The sequence below is a fragment of the Nansenia antarctica genome, assembly GCF_963989245.1.
Source record: "Nansenia antarctica genome assembly, chromosome: 2".
NCBI lineage: Eukaryota > Metazoa > Chordata > Actinopteri > Argentiniformes > Microstomatidae > Nansenia > Nansenia antarctica.
Genome location: NC_137675.1, coordinates 33,888,727 through 33,916,209, shown reverse-complemented (window position 1 = coordinate 33,916,209; position 27,483 = coordinate 33,888,727). Strand labels below are relative to the sequence as shown.

At 43.1% G+C, this 27,483-nt stretch overlaps 2 protein-coding genes across 4 annotated transcripts in view; one reads left to right on the top strand and one right to left on the bottom strand.

Moving 5' to 3' along the window:
* The window catches only part of aspscr1 (ASPSCR1 tether for SLC2A4, UBX domain containing), a gene marked incomplete at its 5' end in the record, with an annotated part of 95,243 nt that extends 75,285 nt beyond the window's left edge, over positions 1 to 19,958 (bottom strand). For all 3 annotated transcript variants that reach the window (XR_013937285.1, XM_080524128.1, XM_080524129.1), the window contains 3 exons: positions 10,559 to 10,673; positions 13,152 to 13,207; positions 19,872 to 19,958. Coding sequence is in view for 2 of the 3 variants with exons in the window: in XM_080524128.1 (XP_080380254.1) it covers positions 10,559 to 10,673; positions 13,152 to 13,207; positions 19,872 to 19,958 (258 nt within the window). The remainder of the gene's footprint in view (positions 1 to 10,558; positions 10,674 to 13,151; positions 13,208 to 19,871) is intronic.
* A 1,670-nt stretch (positions 19,959 to 21,628) lies between these two features.
* The window catches only part of notum1b (notum, palmitoleoyl-protein carboxylesterase b), a gene marked incomplete at its 3' end in the record, with an annotated part of 42,525 nt that continues 36,670 nt past the window's right edge, over positions 21,629 to 27,483 (top strand). Inside the window, exons 1-3 of the mRNA XM_080523002.1 lie at positions 21,629 to 21,918; positions 25,084 to 25,136; positions 25,543 to 25,638. Coding sequence (XP_080379128.1) covers positions 21,782 to 21,918; positions 25,084 to 25,136; positions 25,543 to 25,638 — 286 coding nt within the window. The 5' untranslated portion in view covers positions 21,629 to 21,781. The remainder of the gene's footprint in view (positions 21,919 to 25,083; positions 25,137 to 25,542; positions 25,639 to 27,483) is intronic.

Sequence of the window (27,483 nt, the reverse complement as noted above, 5' to 3'; positions counted from 1 at the left end):
GGGCTGCAACGATTAGTCGACATAATCGACGACGTCGATTATAAAAACTCGTCGACGTGGAATTTTTGTGTCGACTAATCGTATTAAAATGTAAAAAATAAAAAATACAAACTTTTTTTTTTTTTTTTTTTTTTTTAAGGTTGTTATAAAAAAAGGTAACATTAACATGAAACATGAAATTATATTAAACTAAGATAATGCGACAGTTATCTTAATTTTTCAAATCTTTATTAACAAGTAATTACAGAAAACGTAAACAACATTTCTATCATCGCTTGCGCATTCAGGCCGACGAGGCAGTCAGAAACATGTCAGAGTCACGTGCTACCAAGCGGACCAATCACGTGCAGTGCGGTCTGCGTTGTTCTGCGTAGCACTAGCCCCTTTTTGAGATTCTAGGGAAGGTACGCATCGTGCGTCGCTCTGCGTCGCCTCTGCGGCGGTGTGACGCAGAAGCATAAATCCGTTTATTATTTATTTTGTTTCATTGAAACAGAGATTGATTATTGTATGTATTAAATGTTTTGGAAGGTCCAAATTCAAATATTTTATGAGTCATTATTTGAATTTGCAATGGGAACGTATGTTAAGCCAGAGAGACTGGACAACAGGGTGACATTCACAGGTGTGCAGACTTGAGGTGAGGTACAACATGCACTGGAGCCCGCGGCCACACGACTAATCGCGACTAATCGAAAAAATAATCGACAGATTAGTCGACTACCAAAATAATCGTTAGTTGCAGCCCGTATGTCACTAAGCTCCTAGGTGGTAATATAATGATAATATGTTTGTATGTCACTAAGCTCCTGGGTGGTAATATAATGATAATATGTTTGTATGTCACTAAGCTCCTGGGTGGTGATATAATGATCATATGTGTCCTGCTCTGTGGGGCTGCCTGCACTCTGCCACCTCTTGTGTACAATGGAGGTCTCAGATGATGACCTTGCTTACATGGTGCTTCAAGGCTGCATAACTGTTCTTTATGTGGTCTGCTAATTAAGTCTCCAATTCATTATGGATGTTGTGGGCAAAGCCAGACGTTATAATAAAGTAAAGAAAAAAATTAAATATATATCTTTATTATTTCTTTATTCCAACACCACATGTTTTTGTTTTAACTCCCCCCAAGCAAATACTAGTATTTTAAACTTGTTATTACTCATGATTATCTGATTAATTACAAAAACAAAACAAAATGATCGATTGACAGCCCTACTGCAAACCCAGAGTTCCAGAGTCCCAGAGTGTGTGTGTTTCCCAGAGTTCTAAGCAGATTCAAGATGGCATGTGTTGACCAAACCCAGACGAGTGGCTCTTACCAATCCCTCACGGTGGCTAACGCGGAAAACATGGCGCTCCAGGACACCAGCAGAGTTAAAAGGACGCCTAATGACGTGTTAACACAAAAATATCACTCACACACACACACTCAAGTTTGTTGTTTAACGACAACAGCTTGAATCACTGGGGGGGGAACATTAGGAATGAGGAAACTCTGCACAGTGATGAGGGTATGAAGTCAGAGAGAGAGGGAGAGAAAGACACATGGTCAAACATTCAAAGGAGAAAAATGTGCCTTGGAGCGGCACATGAAATGCGGCGGTAATTTGACTATTTGTTCTGGAGCCATGATGCAAGAACCAGCCTCGTAAACAGCATCACGGTGAAGTCACACACGCACTCCGCACACAGACACACACACAATTCTGAAACATGATTCCCCCCCCCCCCCCCCCCCGGAGTTTAAGTCCCAAACACACAAGACCGATGAAATGCATGGAAAACACATCCTTTATCTGTCAAAACTAACTATATCTATATAAATAATTTTACAAAAAATTGTAAAGATGACTGACAGACAAATGACTATGAACCCCTCAGAACATAGGCTCAATCAAAGGGTTTTACAACCATGTCGACTTGAGTCTACAGTACACTCAAGCACCAATTCTAAAACACCCAAACTATGCCTCAACCACATCACTAATATTAAGTGTAGCTTATCACCAAATAACTTCTCACTGAATTATCAGCTATGCTTCATCCTTAAGACCAGGGGTCTTCAACCTTTTCAGCCCAAGGACCCCTTGGACGAAAGACAACCAGAACAGGGACCCCCACATGTAATAAACATTTTTAAGTGTGTTCCTCTCCTGTAGCGGCGCATAAAGAAGCGAAGAGGCGAGTTTGTAGGGCACTCTTCTTAATAACATTTACAGCCTTTACAACAGTGTCCATAACATCGGCAAACTCAGCCATCAGTCCACTCTTTTGCCCAGTAATAGCGCGCGCACCGTCGGTACACACCGCGACACACTTTGCCCAACTTAAGTCATTTTCACCGAAAAAGTCATCAATCACTTTGAAAATGTCAGCACTTGTTGTGCGTTCAGGGAGCTTCTTACAAAACAAGAACTCTTCACACATTTCGTCTTGGTCAACAAAGCGCACAAATGCCAAGAGCTGTGCGTCTTTGGACATGTCCACTGATTCATCCAACTGGAGTGCAAATGCCTCCGCCGTTTGTAATTTCTCAATTAACTGCACCCTCACATCCGATGCCATTTCACCAATTCGCCGAGCAATTGTTGTGTCTGACAACGGGATAGTCTTCAACTTTTCTGCATATCCATCATTCCCAAACATGGTCTTGCACATATCAGTGGCCGCAGGCAATATCAAATCTTCTGCAATTGTGTATGGTTTTTTACACTGGGCAACGCGAAGAGCAACTTGATATGAGGCTTTCAAAGCAAGCTCACCAACTTTCGCAGATTTTCTTATCATTGTCTGTTGGCCTTGGAGAGAGTGCAGACGAGCCTGAAAGTAGTCCAGTGCTCTATCTTGTAAGTGGCCATGGTTCGTCTCCAAGTGTCGTTGCAGCTTTGATGGCTTCATGCTTTCGTTTGAGAGCGTCGCCGCACAAACAACACACACCAGCAATTCCACTCCTTCGGTTTCTTTGAAAGTAAATCCAAACTTTAGGTACACTTCTGAATATTTTCGGGACTTTTCTCTTTTGCGTTTATCTGCCCCTGGGGCAGGCGCTGCTGGGGCCGAGGTGGAAGGAGTAGCCGTTGGATCTCGAGCTTGAGGTCTCGTTACTGTTACAAATGTATCCATCCTGCTTCACTAATTAATAGTAGTAACTAATAATATATTGTTTTTACTTTTAGTATTGTTATGCTAAATATTGATTGCTAACGATATGCTAATTATTGACTATTACTTCAATGTAGTTCTGTTGTTCTGTTCCGCTGTTCATGTTCTGTTGTTCGCAACACCTAGCTTGCTATAACGGCTAACGTTCGATTCTGCTCCATGGGAATAATTTATTTTGTAAATAGTTTTTCGCCTATTGATGCTTGTAGTTTACTCAATATAACTTTTGTTATATTTTTTTATTGTCACAAAATATTTTGGTGAAAATTGTAAATTATTCTGAAAAAAATTGGCGGACCCCCGGTTGAAGACCACTGCTTTAGACAACATGCGTATGCCCTCGCTGAACTTGCCTCTCTTTCAGACAGGAACAGAACAGGACTCACAGGCTATTGTAGTCCAGTCAATCTAACTCAAAAAAAGGCCCAACCCAGGAGAAATTGCAATAGTAATGTTTCATAGTTTTTATTGTTCCTAATACCCTCCTGCATCATATACTAAAAGTCTTAATTAATTAATTTATTGGATCATACTTTTTTCAAGGTCAAAAGAGGTTAAACAATGTTTTAGAGTGACGCCATCTGGGTAAAATGGTGTTAATATTGGAGGGCCTATGTATACCTATCCAACATATTTGGTGTCTTTTCCTATGTTTTGGGGGTCAATCTTTCCAATAAAACACTTTTTCAGAGGATATTCTTAAGTCTTATACCTGTATTAGGGGTACAACTACCCCAACACCCACTTATTTGCCAAATGTGACGCCAGACAATGTTTTCATCAATCAGTTGCCAACATACACTTTCAGTTTTTTACATATTCTGAAAATACAGATTGTAAGCTTTCAAATGATGTGTCACACATTGAAATCGGACAGAAATTGAAGACGACACGAGTATTTGAATGTTGGTGCACCTCAAACACAGAATGGGAGAAAAGTCACTGATGAAACCACAACAAACGCTGCTAACAGTGTTACATCGCTACGAACGTCTAACTGCATTTTTATAAGATCCCAACATACTGAGAGAACATCAACATGCTAAAAACACATTACTACATATTTATGAAAATACATTTTAAAACTTAAAGTTGCGTGTTATGAGAAAAAAAACGAAACCAAATATTGTTGACACAATAAGTTTCACTCTCATTTTCTGCGACTGGTTTAGCGCTAGACTGGCTTTCATCACAAATGTTCCTCATCATGTGTCACGTCATCATGTGTTGACATGGATCCAGGAGATCTGACTTGCATTCATTCCACTCTGCAGTTCGTTCATGATCACGCAGCTCGCTACCAGGTCACTCCAATTCTAACCTTTGATCAACCACTATGGTGGAAAGCGATGACAATTATTGAAAGTGAAGCACCTGGCAGTCCATTGAAATCTATCGTTCTCCGACTTGGTGGGTTCCATGTGCTCATGAGTTTCCTTGGCGCAGTTGGCCATTTGATGTCAGGCTCTGGCTTGGAAGAAATCCTTGAATTAGTGTACACACCAAATACGGTGCCCAAAATGCTCGAAGGAAAAGCAGTTGCCAGGGCCATACGAGGTCATTTCCTGGTTGATGGAGCACTGAACACCCTACTGGCAGCGAAAACTTTTCATGTCAAACTGCCTGTCCCAATCAAAGCAAACTATGCTGTGGACTCAGAGGATGTGTCAGAGTTGACTCAAGATGGTACTGTTGGTGATGACAGTGAGGAAACAGTTTCTGATCAGCCAGATGGAGAATCCACAGACCATGCCAAAGTACCAGAAGAACTAGCAGAAGCCTCAGATCTGTATGACAGTGTTATGGCTGCCACTGCAACCAGGACAAATGCAAGTGCACTACTCCAGATCATAGCTCAGCGTTTGGAGGCAGAGAAGAGAACCATGGTAGATGACCGGACAGCAGCACTCTGGCTACAGTACATGGAGATGATCGACCTAGTCCGTGCATTCATTGGATCGGAGAGAACTGGAAATTGGGATCAGCACCTTGATACCCTGACAGACATGATGCCATTCATGGCTGCCTCCGGACATAACTTGTATGTAAAATCATTGACCATATACCTCCAGAAAATGCGCCAACTAGAAGACACACATCCCCAAGTTTACAAACGATTTCAGGAAGATGGTCTGCAAGTTCGTAGATCAAATGAATACTGGGCCGGACTATCCCCCGACCTTGTAATAGAACAAGCCCTCATGCGAAGTATGAAATCAACCGGAGGACTGACACGGGGAAGGGGTATGTCTGAAACACAACGTTTGGTGTGGGTTCTTTCCAACCCTGCAACATCTGAAATCAACAATGCCATGAAAGAAGTGACAGGGGTAAACTATGAAACTAGTGAACAGCACAAGGACCTTTCTGCATCAAGACAGGCACGAGACAACGCTGACACTATCAAAATACTTCAATTGTTGGAGTCACAAAATCCGTTTGCCGGGTATGAACACCTTCAGCACCTAATCACTGGTGTGACAGCCCATAATGCGGTGAATGTGGACCATTCAAAAGAAGTTGGTAGAAAGGTCTTAAAGGACATGGTAGGGAAAAAGGTGACAGAATATACCTTCAAGAGGAAAGCACATGCAGTCACCATGGATTCCAAATCCACAGTCAAACTGAACAAAGAAGAAGTTGTCCATATTGATTCGCAGCTCTTGTTTCAGAGACTAGTGATTGCTGGGACACAGGCAGACAAGTTAGCTGAAGCCTTCAAGTATGAACTCTCTTGAGCTCTTCGAAACGAAAACAGTGTTTCTCCCAGCGAACAAACCCCAAATTGCAAAAGCAATATGGAACGCAGTCCCTCATGATGATGTGCCAGAAAGAGACATTCTGTACGTTTTAGATGGAGGGGCCCTCCTCCACCGACTACCCTGGGAGATAGGAAAAACATATGGAGCAATAGTGGAAACGTACATAGGTTATGTTCGAAAACATTATGGGCAATCAGTGGTGATTGTGTTTGATGGGTACAGCAACCAGCCATCTACAAAGGATGGTGCCCATAAAAGGAGGAACACAAACACTGGCCGGAAGGTTTCATTCCCGTCAACCATGTCACTGAGGTTGAAAAAACAGGAATTTCTGTCAAACAATGAGAACAAACAACGTTTCATAAACCTGTTGGGGGAGGGACTAACACTTGCAGGGTTTGACATTCACAATGCTCAGGGAGACGCCGATGTGCTCATAGTTCAAACTGCAGTGACAGCAGCATTGAAACATCGAACTGTCCTTGTTGGAGACGACACCGACCTCCTCATTCTTCTGTTACACCATTATCAGCAAGGAGAACTGTACTTCATGTCTGAGCCCAAGAAGTCGTCTTCATCAAGTTACAGGTTTTTGAACATTGGGCAAGCAAGAGATGTGTTGGGTGAAGACGTTAGCAACAACATCTTATTCGCGCATGCCATGCTTGGCTGTGATACAACATCCAGACTCTTTGGGGTTGGGAAAGGGGTATCTCTGGGTCTGGTTAGAGAAAGCGACTCATTCAGAGTACAGGCCAGCATTTTTCAGAAACAATCTGCTACCAAGGATGACATTGCTGCTGCAGGGGAAAGGGCAATGATACTAATCTACAAAGGAGCAGAAATGGATTCTCTCAATGACCTCAGGCTGAAAAGTTTTTATACTAAAGTGACTGACAGCAAAACGGCTATCCACCCTCGCAACTTGCCGCCAACATCGTCGTCTGCCATGCTTCACAGCTTCAGAGTGTACCATCAGGTTCAGGAATGGATGGGAAACTCGCTACCACCAGAGGAATGGGGCTGGAGGATCCAAGACTCATGCCTCATTCCCATCCATTCTGACCAGGACCCTGCTCCTCAATACTTGTTGGAGCTTGTGCGCTGTAATTGCAAGTCAGGTTGTGGCACTATGCGCTGCAAATGCCGTCGTCAAGGACTTGATTGCTCTGTAGCCTGTTCAGAATGCAGAGGTGTGTGCGCGAATATGTCGGCACAACATTGGGATGAGGACATGGAGTGAAGGTTACATGTAGGCCTACAGTAAAGGCATATTTCAAGCTTTGTCTAATTTTTTTAATATTGTATTTATAAAGTTTTAATAGGTTTATAGGTTTATGTGGTTTATTTCTCATTGAAGTGTTTAATCTGTATATGATATGCAACATGGTTTTCATAGAAAAACATTAACATTTCTCTATGTTCCGAAATGTCAATGATAATAAATGTGTTATAAACTAATTTGATTGACTTTGTTTGAATACAATAAAATAAAAATATAATTGTGGGTAATGGCCGTTTTCTCAAAAATTGTTTTTTCTCATACTCTGAGCCAGAAATCTCCACTTCAGTAACACTTACATACACCAAACTTTCCAGTTGTATTCCTATCTACATTCCGAGTTCTGCTATAGAGGGGTTTGTTAATATATCATTCATAGCCTGATTTATGTAACATTTACTCCTAAAAACATGGCAAAGCTTACTTTTTATGGCTGTTGACAGCATTTTCAGATTTATGCAGTGATAAAAAGAGTTATCCAAATTCCCTGTTATAGAGGACCTTGACTCTAATATGACAACAAGATGAAACAAGAATTTTTAACCTGGCTTTATCCAATGTTCAGATTTCTGATCTTGAATGTTATGCAAATTAGCACATATTTCATTAGATAATGCCTAATTTGCATATTTAAACATAATATTTCAGAAAACTTGTAATACAAAAAATAGTAGTCTTAATGTAAGTGATTAACTGGGCAAGTTTCATGGTGATATCTATTAGTTAAATTTTTTATCCTATTAACTGGCTGTGTTGCGCCTGGCACAAAAACCCACATTTTCGACCCCTGAATTTACCTTGATCCAATAAATATTAAGACTAAGACTTTTAATATGTTATTTGGTTGTCCCTAGGGATCACAAAAAAACTTGAATGATTACTATTGCAATTTCCCCTGGGTTAAACCACAGATTGACTGGACTATTGTAGTCTTAGCTAGCCAGCTTGTGAAGGAAGTAACCAATCTTTTCAAGATTTCACATCGCAACCAAAGGGCAATAGTGGCACATTCACCCTACGATGGTAGCTTTTATTCATTATTTCTCACATTTTCCACTCACCTCAGTAGTGGTCATCAAGAACATTCAATTGAAAGGAACAAAAGAAAGGAAAATGGCCGCAAGCGTCAACCTTAACTTACTTACGCGTTATAGGTGAATCAATCTATGAAAAAAAAGCACTTAACCCAAAAAAAATTGATACAAAAGGTTTTTCGATGGATTCCGATAGTATTGGGCGTGCTAAATAACATACTAAAAGTCGACCAAAATCAACCCCCCCCGAAAGCCGCCATTTCCAAGATGGCGTCCCAGATGGCGGTGGAGATATTAAAATGGCTATATCTCAAATTGAGTGGAGAGGGTGGAATGGCCTGCCGTGAGTCCAGACCTCAACCCAATTGAACACTTGTGGGATCAGCTTGGGCGTGCTGTACGTGCCAGAGTGACCAACGCAACCATGTTGGCTGACTTGCGGCAAATCCTGGTTGAGGAATGGGGTGCCGTCCCACAGCAGTGTGACCAGGCTGGTGACCAGCATGAGGAGGAGGTGCCAAGCTGTTGTGACTGCGTATGGATCTTCCACACGCCACTGAGGTCCCTGACAGTGTAAAATTAATAAAGTGTAAAAATGGCCAATATGTGTTGTTTTTTCCTTATTACTAGGGGTGTAACGGATCACGGAAATTCCGTGATCCGTTCGGATCGCCCTCCACAGTTCGGAACGCATGTGTACCGCGGATCAATTGCAAAATGTTAACAAGTAATAATATTACTTAATATCTTACTTAATATCTCTTGTAAATCACAATGTAGAGTTGCCATGAAAAGATAGACGCGACAGTTGCGGGCTCTAAAGCGCAATGATAGGTTGATAATGCGAAAGAAAAAGAATCCGTTGTTTGCTCACTACACGTGAAGCTGGGACTCCACAACAAGGCTGCGTTCGTAAATCCGCTCTGGAATATGATCAGCGTTCAAGGAACGCCTCTTGTCCAATCAAATTACTTGGTCCCTTTATGACGTCGGACCCAGTGTGCGCTCCGGCGCTCTCAAAGCGAAATTACGAACGCGGCCCAAGTGTGTCATGTTACGTTGTTCGGCGGAGAAGAACTCGAATTGCCTCCCTCGTCATTTAAATCCCATGTATGGGAGCACTTTGGCTTCTCTGTCAACTATGACGGGAGGCCGAAAACGGCAGCTCGACAACTTCTGATAATGTAGGCATTTTTTTCATACCATGTTCAAAATAAGGGTTCACTTTATTATTTAGTTAAAAGTGGCATAAAACATGTTTATTCATCTGCTTTAAAGAGCCCAGTGATTCACTGCTGCAACCAGGCGCCTCCTCCCTCTCTCCTATCATTTAAATTGATTGTATTTCAGTATAATTATGTAATGTTTGAGTGTAGAATATGTTATATATATATATATATATATTATATATATGTATGTATATATATATATATTACCAGTTTTGACATCTTGAATGTTGTTGGTTTTTGTCACATAGTAAAAGTGGTGTTTTTACAGAATTCAAGGAAAAAGCAGTTTTTATAAAAACAAAAATGTTTTGTGTTGATCCGAAAAATGATCCGATCCGTGACTCAAAAACCGTGACACGATCCGATCCGTGAGTTAGGTGATCCGTTACACCCCTACTTATTACTGTGGGAGAGTGCAATCATCCAATGCACCAAGCAACTCAAAACGAGAGTGAATACCAAAAGAAGAATATACAGTAGGGGATTTTGGCAAATATTTTTGGGCCGCTACCCACACGTTTAGCTATGTTGCTCATTCCACGAATGCATGATCCTTACAAGTTGTACCTCGTTGTAAAGGTGACTAATCAGGATTTCCAACGATAAAACCAATTGGTATTATTAAAGGGGAACCAAAATATATTGTAAACCAAAATAACGTTTCCGAACTTTTTTTGAGGGGTTTATAATCACTGCATTTCAGTTTGTAATTGTTTTAGCTGATCTTTTTAAATCTTTTTTTTTATCTTTTATTCATGCATGTGATTATGTTTTACTTGTTTTATCTACTATGTTATTTTGTCTTGTCACTGGTCATCTCTGTAAATGAGGGGAACCTCAGTGGACTTTCGAGTTTAAATAAAGGTTGAATGAAAAAAGTTGAAAAGAGTAACGATGGGTGTTTCTGCCTAAGACACAACAGGGTCTAACGTTCTCTCTTTAAAGTTTGCTTACATTTCAGTAAGAGTCAAAAGGACGCAGACACACATAAGCACCAACAACGCAGCTTCTCTGACACAAACACTCAATCACACTGATTCATTCATTCACACACACATACTCACACACACAATTTTTACCTACCGGGCTGTCTGCGCCAGCTTGTTTCCGGGTACTTGGCACCACTTCCAGTTTGGCATTGTTGGGCAGGCTGGTAAACCTCCACTGTAGTGTGAGGTCCAGAACGTTCCTCTGAAATCTGTCAACAGGGACGGAGGGATGAGGGGGGGATGGGGGGGGGGGCAGGGGGAGAGAGGATGACTGAGGCTTCAGTGAATGGACAGTGAAAGCCACAATGAGCATCCATTCCAGAGGGCGGGCACACGCACAAGCGAGCATTCACACAATCTCTCTCTCTCTCACAAACACCTAAAAGTTACACTACTACGACTATGCATAAATCATGAGCAGCTAACGTTAGCCGGTTTGGACATCATTTCGAGTAGCCAGCTAAGCGAGTGCGGGAAGTACATTTGGCACTATAGTAGGGATTGGGTCAGTTATCTAGGTTTTCAATCAAATCGTCGGTGATTAGTGTCAAATAGGGGTGTAACGGATCACGGAAATTCCGTGATCCGTTCGGATCGCCCTCCACGGTTCGGAACGCGTGTGTACCGCGGATCAATTGCACATTTTTTTTTTTACCTTTATTTTACCAGGAAGTCACATTGAGATTAAAAGCTCTTTTACAAGAGAGACCTGGCCAAGACAGGGTCAAAATAGTAGCTTAAAAAACAGTTCAGATAACAAGACAGGACATAAGACAGTGGCAACAATACAATAGACAAACAATGGTAGGGGTATTTACAAGGTGATTAAAACATTGAGAATCCTTTTTTTTTTTTTTTTTTTTTTTTTGGGTCCCTTTATGACGTCGGACCCAGTGTGCGCTCCGGCGCTCTCAAAGCGAATTTACGAACGCGGCCCAAGTGTATCATGTTACGTTGTTCGGCGGAGAAGAACTCGAAATGCCTCCCTCGTCATTTAAATCCCATGTATGGGAGCACTTTGGCTTCTCTGTCAACTATGACGGGAGGAACGAAAAAGGTAGCTCGACAACTTCTGATAATGTAGGCATTTTTTTCATACCATGTTCAAAATAAGGGTTAACTTTATTATTTAGTTAAAAGTGGCATAAAACATGTTTATTCATCTGCTTTAAAGAGCCCAGTGATTCACTGCTGCAACCAGGCGCCTCCTCCCTCTCTCCTATCATTTAAATTGAGTGTATTTCAGTATAATTATGTAATGTTTGAGTGTAGAATATGTTATATATATATTATATATATATATATATATATATATATATGTATATATATGTATGTATATATATATATATATATATATATATATATATATATACAGGGGTGCACATAACTTTTTGGGGCCAGTGCTCAGAGGAGCACCTAGGGATGCTGCTTGGTGCTCCCCGAGCTCGCGAGTCACGACCCCGTCCCACAGGATGGATGAAAAAGGGATACATGGATAACTTATATTAGCAAAACGACATTTATTCATAAATAAAGATGAACGAACAAATGATTGTGTGCAAAACGAAATAAACAAATGCAAAATCAAATGACTGCTCTTTAAGCATGAAAGTATGTCAGACTCCTTTAAACACAATGAAATCAACTGAAATCTCTTTAAGCACTAACTGAATGTCTGTTCTTTAAACACAATGAAATCAACTGACATATCTTTAAGCACTGCTCTGTTCTGTAAACACTGAAATCAACTTTTCAACAAAAAGTTACAGCCTAAGCATTTACTTATGCTACAAGCTTAATCATCATCACTGCTCTCTTGACTGCTGTAAGTTATCACTGTCCTCAATTTCAACCATGGTAGAGGATGTTGTAGGCTATCACTTTAAATAGCTCATTATTTTGATTGTGCAACAAAGTCTTTTTTTTCTTCTTTCTTCTAATAGAATTCCCAACCATATTCCCTGGGTCAGGGGTCTAGGTGCGATAATGAAGCTGTAAAACAAACGTCTGAACGTTTGAAAGCTTCAGAGAAAAGAAACGTGAAGTCCCTTGGTGTTGTTTTTCCTTTTAGCGACGAGTCGTTCGGGACTGAATTTTCACGTGTCGGCGTGATAACAGTGCGATACGCGATACGCGGTACGCGGAATGAAAGTACGAGTTATGATACTTTCCGAATGTTTTCGTGAGGGGAGTCGCCGTGGTCGTCGTGATGGATTACTCGTCGGGCCTTCGGCTGAGGGGACGGCAAATAGTTACTTACTGGGGCTTGCTTCTTGGACCCAGCTGTTGGTGCGCAAAAGCGCTGATCTGCCGCTGATCTGCCGCGCAGCATGCATTTTGGCGACGCATGCGCACTGGCGCACCAGTTATGTGCACCCCTGTATATATATATATATATATATATATATATATATTACCAGTTTTGACATCTTGAATGTTGTTGGTTTTTGTCACATAGTAAAAGTGGTGTTTTTACAGAATTCAAGGAAAAAGCAGTTTTTATAAAAACAAAAATGTTTTGTGTTGATCCGAAAAATGATCCGATCCGTGACTCAAAAACCGTGACACGATCCGATCCGTGAGTTAGGTGATCCGTTACACCCCTAGTGTCAAATATTGGTTCATACAGAGAGCTAGTTGCTGGCTGGCTAACAAGTGAAACGCCAGGGAGAGAAATCTCAACTCACTTCAACCCGTGGTCGTCGGGATTGATTCCATGTTTCTTGCAAACGTCTTCAAGCACCTGGAAAACACAAACAGGACAAACGATATGAGATTATCACTTCACTATTACAGTTCCGTTACTCGGTGCACAGCTGCAAACAACTGAACAACACAGAGACGAAGACGTATTATTATAATTTTTTTGTTCCTTCTATCACGGAGACTGCCAATGGCTAGATTACTCTTCCTGCTACGACTGGTGGATTGATGATTCACTTGCTTAGTCAAATGTATACAATTAGTAAGTTGCTTTGGAATAAGGCGTCTGCTAAATGCCAAAAATGTAAACGAAGAGACAAACCACAGGCTAGCTAAGAGACATACCACAGGCTAGGGGTAGTGGTGGTCTAGTGGATAGTGAGTTGGACTTGTGATCGGAAGGTTGTGAGTTCAAATCCCGCCTGAAACCACACCACTACTAGTGTGCCCTTGAGTAAGGCACTTAGCCCTCAGGGGGAATGTCCCTGTAATTCGTAATTGTAAATCGCTTTGGATTAAAAGTGTCTGCTAAATGGCTAAATTAAGGCTAGCTAATAAGAGACAGAGCACAGGCTAGCTAAGAGACATACCACAGGCTAGCTCAGGGTTTCCGTTAGAAAAAATTGGCGCCGGTCATCGTGTCCGGGAAGATTTCAATTTACCGGACAAACGTGAGATATTCCGGTCATCATATTAAAATATAATATAGCTGTTTGTCGCGGTGATTACTGTTGTGTAGCCTATATATGCCGTTTAATGTCTATTTCTCATCCGATACGATTAGATGCGAGCTATTAATAAATATAATAATATATAGGCTTTCATGATTCGCATGCGCGCTATGCCATTATGTCCAGCGCTGAACGCGCGCCACTGGGAACTGAACAGACTGCATCGATCAATGAACGGACTCCACATTACGTTAACTGAAGTGTGTTAAATAGTTTCACGACAGTAATGTAAGTTTTCTATATTCTCTTTCCAGTTTTACCCTTTTTATCAATAAAACAACGTAATTTCTATAACCACGTCTCGCTGATTGGGAAGGCATTAAGTCTAGCTGCCTGTCAAATCATACTTACTCGGACTCGGGAGTATGAGAATGGGGAGGATGTATCGGGGGGATACACACCCGTGGACTATTTCAATTTAGTGGCACAAATTAAACTCTAACACTATAGGATAGACTAAATTGAACTAAAATGATGGACACCGACTGAATAACTGAGTGGGGGGAAGACAGGTCTCAAATGTGGAACAATTATAACATGTAATACATAAAGATAAAACATACACAAATATATAACATTGATATCCCTAAACTCAAATGTAGTGTGGTGTTGTCAACCTAATCTAATCAATCCTAATCTAATGGTGGGGATGTTATACTCTGAATCTCCCGACTCAGGGCTGGAACGGGCACGGCAGGCTCAATCAATGAACGGGGTTGAGATGGCCGCTAGCGTCCTTTACTAGCCGCATCTCACGGCCCTCGGTGGTCATTCACTGTGCTCTAGCACAGAGGTTCCCAAAGTGGGTGCCGCGGCACCCTGGGGTGCCGCAGCACCTGTCCGGGGGTGCCGCCAAATCTGCTCGTAAAAATAAATAAATAATTATAATCATATAAAATTATAATAATAATACATTAATAAACGTTTGTTTATTACATGTGCAATGGAGTTCATAAGCAAATAAAATATATATTTCTCAGATTTGAAAGATATTAATTTACTAACTAGGCCTACTAGTTACTAACTAACTACTCCTCACTGAAGTCTTGGACCAAGCAGTGAAAATGGTTAATTATGTCAAATCACGCCCGCTGAAGTCACGGCTGTTCAGCACATTGTGCAATGAGATGAGGTCCGAGCATGAGGGGCTCTTATTACACACAGAGGTCCGCTGGCTGTCGCGGGGCAAGGTGTTATCCCGTGTCTATGAGCTCCGAGATGAACTGATCACTTTTGTCAGTGAGCACGACTTGCCATACAAAGAACAATTGGAAGATGAATCGTGGTGGATTAAGCTTGCTTATCTGGCAGATATTTTTAGCCACCTTAATGACCTCAACATAAAAATGCAAGGGAAGGCTGAGAATATCCTGACAGCGACAGACAAACTGAACGGATTCCGATCCAAATTGAGACGGTGGCAAGACGGGGTGGCCAAGAAAAACATTGAAATGTTTACGTTGACGGCCAATGACGCAGCACACAAGTCAGCGTCTTTCTTGAATCTGATCGCTGCGCACCTCCGTATGCTGGAGGAGAGATTTGAGTCCTATTTCCCTCCAATGAACGAAGACTTCGACTGGCTCCGGGATCCGTTCAACCCCCTCTCATCAGCATCAGCCGCTAGTTTGAGCAGCAAAGCTCCAGATGAACTGGCAGAGCTCATTATGGACCGCACACTGAAGCTCAAACATGGTGAGCCAGGTTTGGATAGGTTTTGGTTGCTTGTGGGACATGAATATCCATCTCTCAGAGAGCGCCATCAATGTGCTTTTACCCTTCCCAACCTCCTACTTGTGCGAGCTGGCTTTTTCTTCTCGTCAAGAACAAGACACGCACGCGCCTGTCAGTGGAACAGGACCTGCGTCTCGCGCTGTCCACTATCTCTCCCCGCATAAAGAGACTCTGCTCCCAAAAGCAGGCGCATGTGTCCCACTAATGCGCACAACATATTTCTTTGCTTTGTTTCTCTCAATTTTTACAATTCTGTCATGATTATTATTGTTAAATTATTATAGTTGTGAGTTACACGTTTGGTTCAGATGTGAAATAATAATCTCAGAATGAGTATTGAAATGAGAATTACATTTTAAGGCATTATGTTAAGCCCCCCAAAAAAGCATTGTTCCATTGATTGATTATACAGGCCTTTGATATTTTATTTGTGTGAAGAATTCCCTCTGAGTCTCCTCCCATATTGTACAATCCTTGAGGGCCACAATTGTATTTAATTTAGCGATAGTTTGACTGACCTATGCATTCTTGCCCATCCATTACAGTTAATTTATGACTTGTATTATCTTGTTAAAATTCATTGGGGCAATACTTATGTATTATATATAAACACACATTTTCAAACCAATTCATCGTGTATTGTTTTTAGTTTAAGCTCCGAGGCATTTTTAAAATCTTCGTAGAGTTGGGGTGCCTTGGAGAAGGGGGAAAGCTTCAGGGGTGCCTTGGTTAAAAAAAAGTTTGGGAACCTCTGCAGTCTAGCACATCCAAAACACGCAGAACAATAACCTTGACTCCGGTCACTGCAGTGGTTTTATTTAGACTAGATCAAACTAAATTAACTGACTAAACTACTCGCGCCGTTGAGAGACAGGGTTGCCAGATGGGGGGGGGTTACCGCCGAATGGGCTACTGGGTTTAGCGGTTATTTAGCGGACTAGTTAGGCTGTACATTGTCAATCCCATCTGGCAACCCTGCCGCTGTTTGTCATCGCGTAGGCTAGTCTACACATTAATAATAAAAGAAAACATATAGCCTATATATTCGTCTTTTTTAATGTAGAAGGAATCAGAATATGTGACAAATTAATTTGAGCAAATTGTTTTCAAATTGTGCTTAAAGGGAATTATTTTCACCGGATATTTATGACCGAAGCGGTTTAAAAATGTCGGACTTCAACAGATTTTATCGGACAAAGACCGGTAATTACCGGTTAACGGAAACCCTGCAGGCTAGCTAAGAAGAGACATACCACAGGCTAGCTAAGAAGAGACATACCACAGGCTAGCTAAGAGACAGACCACAGGCTAGCTAAGAAGAGACAGACCACAGGCTAGCTAAGAGGAGACAGACCACAGGCTAGCTAAGAGACAGACCACAGGCTAGCTAAGAGACAGACCACAGACTAGCTAAGAGACAGACCACAGGCTAGCTAAGAGACAGACCACAGGCTAGCTAAGAGACAGACCACAGGCTAGCTAAGAGACAGACCACAGGCTAGCTAAGAGACAGACCACAGGCTAGCTAAGAGACAGACCACAGGCTAGCTAAGAGACAGACCACAGGCTAGCTAAGAGACAGACCACAGGCTAGCTAAGAGACAGACCACAGGCTAGCTAAGAGACAGACCACAGACTAGCTAAGAGACAGACCACAGGCTAGCTAAGAAGAGACAGACCACAGGCTAGCTAAGAGACAGACCACAGGCTAGCTAAGAAGAGACCGACCACAGGCTAGCTAAGAGACAGACCACAGGCTAGCTAAGAGACAGACCACAGGCTAGCTAAGAGACAGACCACAGACTAGCTAAGAGACAGACCACAGACTAGCTAAGAGACAGACCACAGGCTAGCTAAGAAGAGACAGACCACAGGCTAGCTAAGAGACAGACCACAGGCTAGCTAAGAGACAGACCACAGGCTAGCTAAGAGACAGACCACAGGCTAGCTAAGAGACAGACCACAGGCTAGCTAAGAGACAGACCACAGACTAGCTAAGAGACAGACCACAGGCTAGCTAAGAAGAGACAGACCACAGGCTAGCTAAGAGACAGACCACAGGCTAGCTAAGAGGAGACAGACCACAGGCTAGCTAAGAGACAGACCACAGGCTAGCTAAGAGACAGACCACAGGCTAGCTAAGAGACAGACCACAGGCTAGCTAAGAAGAGACAGACCACAGGCTAGCTAAGAGACAGACCACAGGCTAGCTAAGAGACAGACCACAGGCTAGCTAAGAGACAGACCACAGGCTAGCTAAGAGACAGACCACAGACTAGCTAAGAAGAGACATACCACAGGCTAGCTAAGAGACAGACCACAGACTAGCTAAGAGACAGACCACAGGCTAGCTAAGAGGAGACAGACCACAGGCTAGCTAAGAGACAGACCACAGGCTAGCTAAGAGACAGACCACAGGCTAGCTGAGAGACATACCACAGGCTAGCTAAGAAGAGACAGACCACAGACTAGCTAAGAGACAGACCACAGGCTAGCTAAGAGACAGACCACAGGCTAGCTAAGAGACAGACCACAGGCTAGCTAAGAGACAGACCACAGACTAGCTAAGAGACAGACCACAGGCTAGCTAAGAGACAGACCACAGACTAGCTAAGAGACAGACCACAGGCTAGCTAAGAAGAGACAGACCACAGGCTAGCTAAGAGACAGACCACAGGCTAGCTAAGAGACATACCACAGGTTAGCTAAGAAGAGACAGACCACAGGTTAGCTAAGAGACAGACCACAGGCTAGCTAAGAGACAGACCACAGGCTAGCTAAGAGACAGACCACAGGCTAGCTAAGAAGAGACAGACCACAGGCTAGCTAAGAGACAGACCACAGACTAGCTAAGAGACAGACCACAGGCTAGCTAAGAGACAGACCACAGGCTAGCTAAGAGACAGACCACAGGCTAGCTAAGAGACAGACCACAGACTAGCTAAGAAGAGACATACCACAGGCTAGCTAAGAAGAGACAGACCACAGGCTAGCTAAGAGACAGACCACAGACTAGCTAAGAAGAGACAGACCACAGGCTAGCTAAGAGACAGACCAGAGGCTAGCTAAGAAGAGACAGACCACAGGCTAGCTAAGAGACAGACCACAGGCTAGCTAAGAGACAGACCACAGGCTAGCTAAGAAGAGACAGACCACAGACTAGCTAAGAGACAGACCACAGGCTAGCTAAGAGACAGACCACAGGCTAGCTAAGAAGAGACAGACCACAGACTAGCTAAGAGACATACCGCAGGCTAGCTAAGAGACAGACCACAGGCTAGCTAAGAGACAGACCACAGGCTAGCTAAGAAGAGACAGACCACAGACTAGCTAAGAAGAGACAGACCACAGGCTAGCTAAGAGACAGACCACAGGCTAGCTAAGAAGAGACAGACCACAGACTAGCTAAGAAGAGACAGACCACAGGCTAGCTAAGAGACAGACCACAGGCTAGCTAAGAGACATACCACAGGCTAGCTAAGAAGAGACAGACCACAGGCTAGCTAAGAAGAGACAGACCACAGGCTAGCTAAGAGACAGACCACAGGCTAGCTAAGAGACAGACCACAGGCTAGCTAAGAAGAGACAGACCACAGGCTAGCTAAGAGACAGACCACAGGCTAGCTAAGAAGAGACAGACCACAGGCTAGCTAAGAGACAGACCACAGGCTAGCTAAGAAGAGACCGACCACAGGCTAGGTAAGAAGAGACATACCACAGGCTAGCTAAGAGACAGACCACAGGCTAGCTAAGAGACAGACCACAGGCTAGCTAAGAGACAGACCACAGGCTAGCTAAGAGACAGACCACAGGCTAGCTAAGAAGAGACAGACCAGAGGCTAGCTAAGAAGAGACAGACCACAGGCTAGCTAAGAGACAGACCACAGGCTAGCTAAGAGACAGACCACAGGCTAGCTAAGAGACAGACCACAGGCTAGCTAAGAGACAGACCACAGGCTAGCTAAGAGACAGACCACAGGCTAGCTAAGAGACAGACCACAGGCTAGCTAAGAAGAGACAGACCACAGGCTAGCTAAGAGACAGACCACAGGCTAGCTAAGAAGAGACAGACCACAGGCTAGCTAAGAGACAGACCACAGGCTAGCTACGCGGTTAAAATGAACAGTCATTGTTCAGGCGAAATTGAAAGATGACTAGCGTTTTTCATGCTAAGAAATGGACAACACTAGTTTACAGCTAAACCACTAAATCGACTTTAAAGATATATGTATAATATACCTGTAACAAAGGTGTGTTAGGAGACACTTTAACGGTTTGTCTTCTTCCATTTGGAGTCAGAACTGTCACTGTGGTGCTGGCTGCCATTGTGATGTGACGTCACTGTGTTTGTTTGAATTAACTTTATTGACACACTCACCAGAGTTAGCTGGCTCTTTGACTGTTTTCAAATAACACCGTCAAATCCGTAGAAATTAGGTTTACCTCAAATCCGTGGACTGCCTTCAAGTAAACGCAAATATGCGTACGTTCCGTTCAGTTGTCACCAATTCAAATAAGGACATTTCGTGCCGGTTCACAGACAAGGGGTTCCAGGATAAATCCACTTGCAATGGAAGATCTCCATTGAGGAGGCTTTGTTTTAGTCTAGGAATAGACCTATCTGCGTCCAAGAAACCGGTCCTCAATATGTTTACTGTAGACTTGTTTACTTGTTACCTTCTATATAACTTAAAACAGAAAAGATGTAATCTATTAATCAATATTTCAAACAATATTATTCACTTTTTTTTTTTTTAAATCACACCCCTCCCCCCACCCAAAACAATATGTTGTTGTTATTGTTTTTTTTGTTTAATTGTTAATGAAACAACTGTTGTTCCCCAAAAGCATGTAATCAATGAAACAACTAATGAAACTGTTGCTTCCCCAAAAGCATGTCATCACAAAAAATATGTTGTTGTTATTGTTGTTTTTTTGTTTCATTGTTGTTGACTGTTGCTTCCCCAAAAGCATGTCATCACACTGTATCAAACTTTGATTTTATTTGATTAGAGAGTGTTTTCTATTATGCAGGAAAGAAATCGTCTAGAAGCTATGGAAACCATTTCAGACCGGGCGTCTTTCCCCATGTTACCCAACAACTTATTTGGCACTTTAGGGGTGCATTTTTAACTTCGCCTCTGTTTGCTTAACCCTCAGTCAAAGGAGTTTATTAGGAACACAACGGAAGTTGGGAAGGCCTGTAGGCTAAATGACGGCCTTGTCTTGATTGATTCCAGGCTAAACCCACACGTTCACAGGCAGACAAACAACATGTTCACTTCTTCAGGAATAGGCCTTGAGCCTGGCCATAAAGCCAATTTGACCGATTAAGTCATATCTGGCATTCAGCTGCAGGGAAGAGAGTCGCCTATCCAAAAGATCAAAAGAATCAAGCGCGTGGGCATCGTGAGTGTGCGTGTGCGTGTGCGTGTGTGTGTGTGTGTGTGTGTGTGTGTGTGTGTGTGTGTGTGTGCGTGCGTGCGTGTGCGTGTGTCTGTTAGTGAAGCGCACGCCCCACACCACAGCCCACGATAACGATTGGCTCGGGAAAGAGAAAAGGGGGGAAAGTTTGAATAAAATCCCCCTCTGTCTGCAGAGTAGGACATGATGAATCCACTTCTAACGGGATGAGGAATGCGTTCAGCTATTTCAACCTGTTGGAGACCGTTGTAGCCTACCGCTCAATCATATGGACGGATCATTGATCGTTGATTAATATCTCAATTACACGATGCACGTCACTAAAAGCATTTTTTTCTCTAATGGTCAGTAATGGATCGGACTGAGAGTAAATGGTGTACAACACCATCATAAACTTTGGATGCGTTTTACGCACTCTGAATTGAATGCACCCTCTGGAGTAGCCTATGTCATTGAACCTCTTAGGGTAGTTCATCGGAAACTTTTCATTTTTTCCATCCTAACTCACCAGTAAAGCCAGGTTTGAGATGAGGAGTACTAGTGTTGAGAGAAGGATAGGGACTGTGTTATTACTGCTGGGGCTTCTCCAGATAGGCGCGCCGGAGGCGAGGAGACTTCGGGGCAGCCGGGCGCAGCCACGGCGAGCACAGCCGTCTCCAACGCACAACGAGCGAGTCGAGGGGGCTGAGAGTTTCCCGTTAGATTTCACTGCCGTGGAGGGGAACATGGACAACTTTATGACTCAGATAAAAAACCTCGCACAGTCGCTGTACCCTTGTTCGGCGCAGAAGCTGGACCAAGATATGAGGCTTCACTTTTTGGAGAACACGTCAGTAACGTGTAACGACGGATCGCCAGCGGGGTAAGTGTACAAATGTTTTTTTTTACCTATCCAATGTTGTCAAAATCTAGATTTGCCCCTAATAAATATGTAACAACTCAATAGATATAGATATTCATTGTGCGTCTAATGTTTCCTATATGCCCACGCTCTATTCAGTTGAGGGAAATATCCCCGTCCGTTAACGAGGACTGGAATTGTGTTATGTTGGTATGTTCCTGCCCTCCGTGTCACTCCGGATATGACCGAAATTTATCAAAGGACAGATCTGAGGGCGCTCTCTCAGATGTGAGCGAACATGCGCCCGACCGCGACATGCCTTTCATCAGTAAAACTTTGGACAAAAGGAATTCTGCGGAGAGCAAAGCACCAGCGTCAAGAATGCCTTTCATCTGCAGCGGCGCCACTAAATATAAAACAATATGGAGCTCCATTTATTTGCGTCTCATTTTGGGATCAGCTAAAACCAAAAGGGACCTTAGATCAGGCCGGTTCTGTCTGGTTGCCTATGGAACCAGCAGCCACAATGTTGCGTGAACTGTGCGTCCTAGAGGTGCATTTGGAGAGAAACGTGACATTGAGGAGAGGAGACGCCAAATTAAAAAGAGAGAAGCAGTCCTCGTGGTTGAGTAAAAGACGAGGTGGAAGTGAGCAGCATCTCAGGTGGCCAGTTGTCTTTATGGCAAGAGGAACGTGATGCAGCGGCAACAGGTGTCACATGAAAGCGCGTTCGTGCCCAATGGAACACATGTGGATAGTTTCTCTTTCTGCGGACATGAGAGAGCTTATCGTTTGTGTGAAATTGCCCCGTTAAGTTAATGACATTAAGTTGGTTTAGTACCTTGGATAGCCTGACGGTATTTCATGCCAATGGCCAGCCTCTATAGTCTATCGTTTGCCAGTTGCCAACTGGAGAGGCAGATAAAGTGGAGAGAGAAATACAAACCAGTCATATTTTCTCATCAAAATCCTAGAAGCAAGTATTTTAGGCGTTTGAAGAATGTGCGTTAATATTTCGTTATTCGGCTTTTGGTCTATTTTGAATGTTCTTAGAGCACACGGTTCTTGGGTTGCCAGATACACATTCTAAAAAGAGGAGAGAAAATGAGGACTAATTGGTAGTTTGAAGCTGGCGACGGGGGGAGGTGAAAGTTCTTCAAATTCTCTGACTAATTTGCCACCCCGTGGTAGCTTTGAAGAGGAATTATGGGTATTAAAAAAGGCCTCAGGCTGCGAAGCAGACTCGTGCGGTTGAAGAGGTTGGATCCGTCTCGACCCATTATTCATTTCGGGGTTGAGGAAAAAACCCCTGTTGTCATTTTCCCCGCTGGATACTGGCCTGAGCGTGCGTGTGTCTGTGTCTGTGTCTGTGTGCCTGTGTGTGCCTGTGCCTGTGTCTCTGCCTGTGTGTATGTGTGTGTACCTGATGCTGGCACCACAGGTGAAACTATGATGAGTCTATAATGGTGTGTCTGTCAGCGCACGGCGGGCGCATGCACACACACATACACCCCCCCCCCCACACAAACACACACACAGCAACAGCAACATATTTCTCATCTTTCTAATTTCTTCCATCGCTTTCCCCTCTCTCCCCACCACCTTCTCATAAGCCCCCCCTCTCCTGAAACATACTACTAGTTCATACATACATGAAGCCTATATTGTTTAGTAAACATGTATGGAGTAAGCCATACATTTAAACATATTACATCTTATTCATACTGAGGAAGTCCACTGTCCCCATGTGTGTGATCATGACACAGAGGTCGCTCGAGAGAGAGAGTGAGAGAGAGAGAGAGTGTGTGTGTGTGTGTGCGTGCGTGTGAGTGTGCGTGTGAGTGTGCATGTGTGAGTGTGCACTGTGCATAAACCACATGTGTGACCGTCGACGGTGTGATTGAGTTTAATTCCCTGTGGTGAGGACTCTACACGTATTACACTATTTCAATAATTAATAATAGCTCTCTGGTCCTTTGAATAGGCATCCAAATCGGCCCCTTCTGAAATCGGCCCCTTCTGTGAAATCCAAGCCAAATGTTTCAAGTTGGGATCAAAGTCAGAGCCTTAGGATGGAGCACATGTTCTGGAGAGGGCTATAACACAAACGCAACTCAACACAGTGTGTGTGTGTGTGTGTGTGTGTGTGTGTGTGTGTGTGTGTGTGCGTTTGTGTAAATCAACCGATATACTCAACATTACTTAAATATAGTGAACATGTACACACATTATATTTGTGTTTGTGTGTGTACAGTGTGTGTGTGTGTGTGTGTGTGTGTGTGTGTGTGTGTGTGTGTGTGTGTGTGTGTGTGTGTGTGTGTGTGTGTGGGCTTGTGTTTTACAAGAGCATGTCCGGCCTCTGCCAACATAACTGTTTTCGGTCTAATAAACAGCAATGGGTTTGTTTTCCCCAATCTCACAAAATATGTGATCTTGTCAGATATAAAAATATACCCCTTTGAAGAGAAGGTTTGATGTTTTTAACCTTTTCAATGGAATCAAGAAAGGCACAGGCACCCACAAACACACTCATACTACATGATGTAGTAGAGCTGGTTTGGAAACACAAAGGTCTAGAGGCAACGAGAGGCTTGCTGTGATCAGTAACCTTGCCAAAAACCTAAAGATTTGCTAGCTCACGAAGGGTAGCTAAAATCAGTATGTGTACAACGGCCCGGTACGGCCCAGTTGGCAGTGGAGGAAGCAAAACAAAGTGGGCTCACGGGTTCTGGTACGGTACGGGACGGTAGTGGAAAAGCGCCAAAAGGTACTGGCTAGCTTAGCTTTGTTACCTGTGGGAACTACACACTAGGAGCCCTGAGACCTGGATACCTGTGTTAGCCCCTGGGCTAATTCCTAGACTGTAAGCTTTGCAAGCTACGTCGAATGTTAGGAGTTGGAGACTTGAGTTCAATTCCAGTCACACTTGCATTTGTGGCATAACCTCTTGGCAGTGGAGAAAGGAGGTCAGATGGAGGTGAAGTGTAGAGGAGGTGGTTTGGAATCACACTAATGTGAAGTCGCTCCCTGCCTGAAAACGTAACTCTAAACACAGTAGCTTAGCGAGGCTACCATACATGTCTGGCCAATGGGAGACCTGTGCTTGATTCCAATCAGGCTGCACTTAGGCGCAGACGACATAAACACATTTAAAACACATTTTTGGTTTTGTGTTTCCCTGTGTAGGTACTACATCAAGGAGTCCAGAGGTAGCAAGAGGTGGTTGTTGTTCCTGGAGGGTGAGTACACGTTACTGACTGATCTACTGTCAGTTGATATACTACCCCTTTACTGACTGATCTACCGTCAGTTGATATACTAGCACTTTTTTTGTTGTTTTTTTTACAAATGCATTTGTCCACAAGTCCTTCAGCAGCAACAATCCTGGTGTGAGCCTTCAACAAGGACGAACACTGTGGTGAATAAGCATTAGTAAACTGTTATAGGAGGTTTACATAGTATTAATCAACCAGTAATCAAGAACGTAGAAGCTTGTGAAAAAGTGAAAGATGTTGGAACATGAAAATTCACTGTCGCTGTATTTTTCAGAATTAAATGACACCCTGATTATAATGAACGTGACACCTGGAGACCTAAACGTAGAGTAGAGTAACTGTGTCCTGTGGTGTGTTGCCATCTCTCCAGGAGGGTGGTACTGCTTCAACAGGGAGACGTGTGACGCCAGGTACAAGAGCATGAGGAGGCTCATGAGTTCCACAAGGTGGCCGCGGACCAGAACAGGTGAGTCTGGAACCACAGCACAGCGTCCTGTCCCCAATCCACTCCCAGCCCTGACCTCTGAACCCCTATGCACTTGTGAGAGAGATGGCTGTTGTGTAAACAAAAGGGAATCCAGAAGACCCCACCTCTCACTTTGCACGGTCACTGTGCGCGGTCGTGCCATTGACACCTAGTCAAAATAGCCCAAATTTAACCTCACTGTTCTCTTAAATATGACACTAATGTTGTTTCATCATTCGCCTGCTATGTTGTTTTGGGTGTCTCTAAGAATATATTTCAATAAAATCATTGTACAGCGTCTGCAAACTTATTTTTCTAGTTGTTCTTCTTATTCTAATTATTCAGATATTTCAGCATACTACTACTACTCCTACATCCTTTAAGCTATTCACAATTTAAAACATTCAGAACTTAAGTTTGCTTTTGCTCAAAAACTTAACATGGTGGAATGTTGATTCAAGCCAACATTCTGAGAGCCCCATTGTTGAGTTGAGTTGAGTTGAGAATGTTTATTTTGGTCCCCTATACAATTCACAATACAGATATAAAACATTTACACAGTCACAATGCATAACACCAGGACCAAAAAGGTGTAGGCTGAAGCCATGGCTTATTGCGCCTACCCTTGTTACATGCATGTTGTTGTTGTTTTTTCCCCCCATGCATGCATAATCAAAACATTGAAACTTTTACAAACAAAATTTCACTTACGCATGTCAACAAAAGTTCAAAAATACCAAACAAAAACTATATTTAAACCTCTGTTTTATACTTGTTAATCATCTTATTTTTAAATAAAATTTTAAATCCTTTTAGTGTACTACACATTTTCATTTCCTTTTCAAAAGTATTCCATAAGTTTACTCCTTTAACTGTTATACATCTTTGTTTTGCATTTGTTCTAATCTTTGTTTTCATAAACATACATATTCCTCTGAGTTCGTAATTACTCTGTCTAACTTGAAATAGTCTCTGGATACAGTCTGGAAGCATCTTATTTTTTACTTTATACATTACTTGTGCCATTTTGAAGTCCACGTTGTTACAATGGGCTATGATTTTTTTCTTGAATGATTTTTATTGAACTCTAGAAAGATTACACAACAATGCACTCTCTTGGCTACCAGTTCTATCCCACTGAAACCACTCTCAACCTCTCAACCAACCAACCAACCCTACCACTCTCAACCAACCAGCCCTACAATTCTCAACTGCTCAACCAACCAGCCCTACCAATCTCCACCGTTCAACCAACCAGCGCTACCATTCTCAACCTCTCAACCAACGGGGTCTCTAAAGCTAGTGAACTCTAAGTTCACAACAAGTGGAAAACCTTGTGTGAACTGCGAATCACCAAGCGAACAGAGAGCATTCAGCATCCGTGCATGTTGATGTGGCGTGGCAAACACCTTCTCGTGGTGCCCCCCGTAAGTAGCTAATGACTGCCAAAGGCAAGAAGCGAAACAAAGTTTGCCAACCAGGGCCCCTCACCCGGGCTGGTGTTCGGCAGCAGCCAGGGGAGAGGTCTGCTGACCGAGGTCTGCTAGCTGGGTCTACCCTGAGCAGGAAGCATGGCCTCTTGGTCTTGCTGACCAATCCCCGGCTGACTCGGAGATTGAGTGGCTGCGCGTGGACGTTGCCGGTCTAAGAATCGTCAACGTCTACAAACCTCCACCCTCGCGAATCACACCAGTGTGTCTACCAGTGTTCCCCCACCCCTGTATCTATGCTGGTGAATTCAATTGCCAGCATGAAGACTGGGGCTACCGTACCAACTCACCCGACGGAGAGAACCTGGCTGTCTGGGCAGCTAATAACAGCCTGGCCCTGTTGTACGACCCCAAG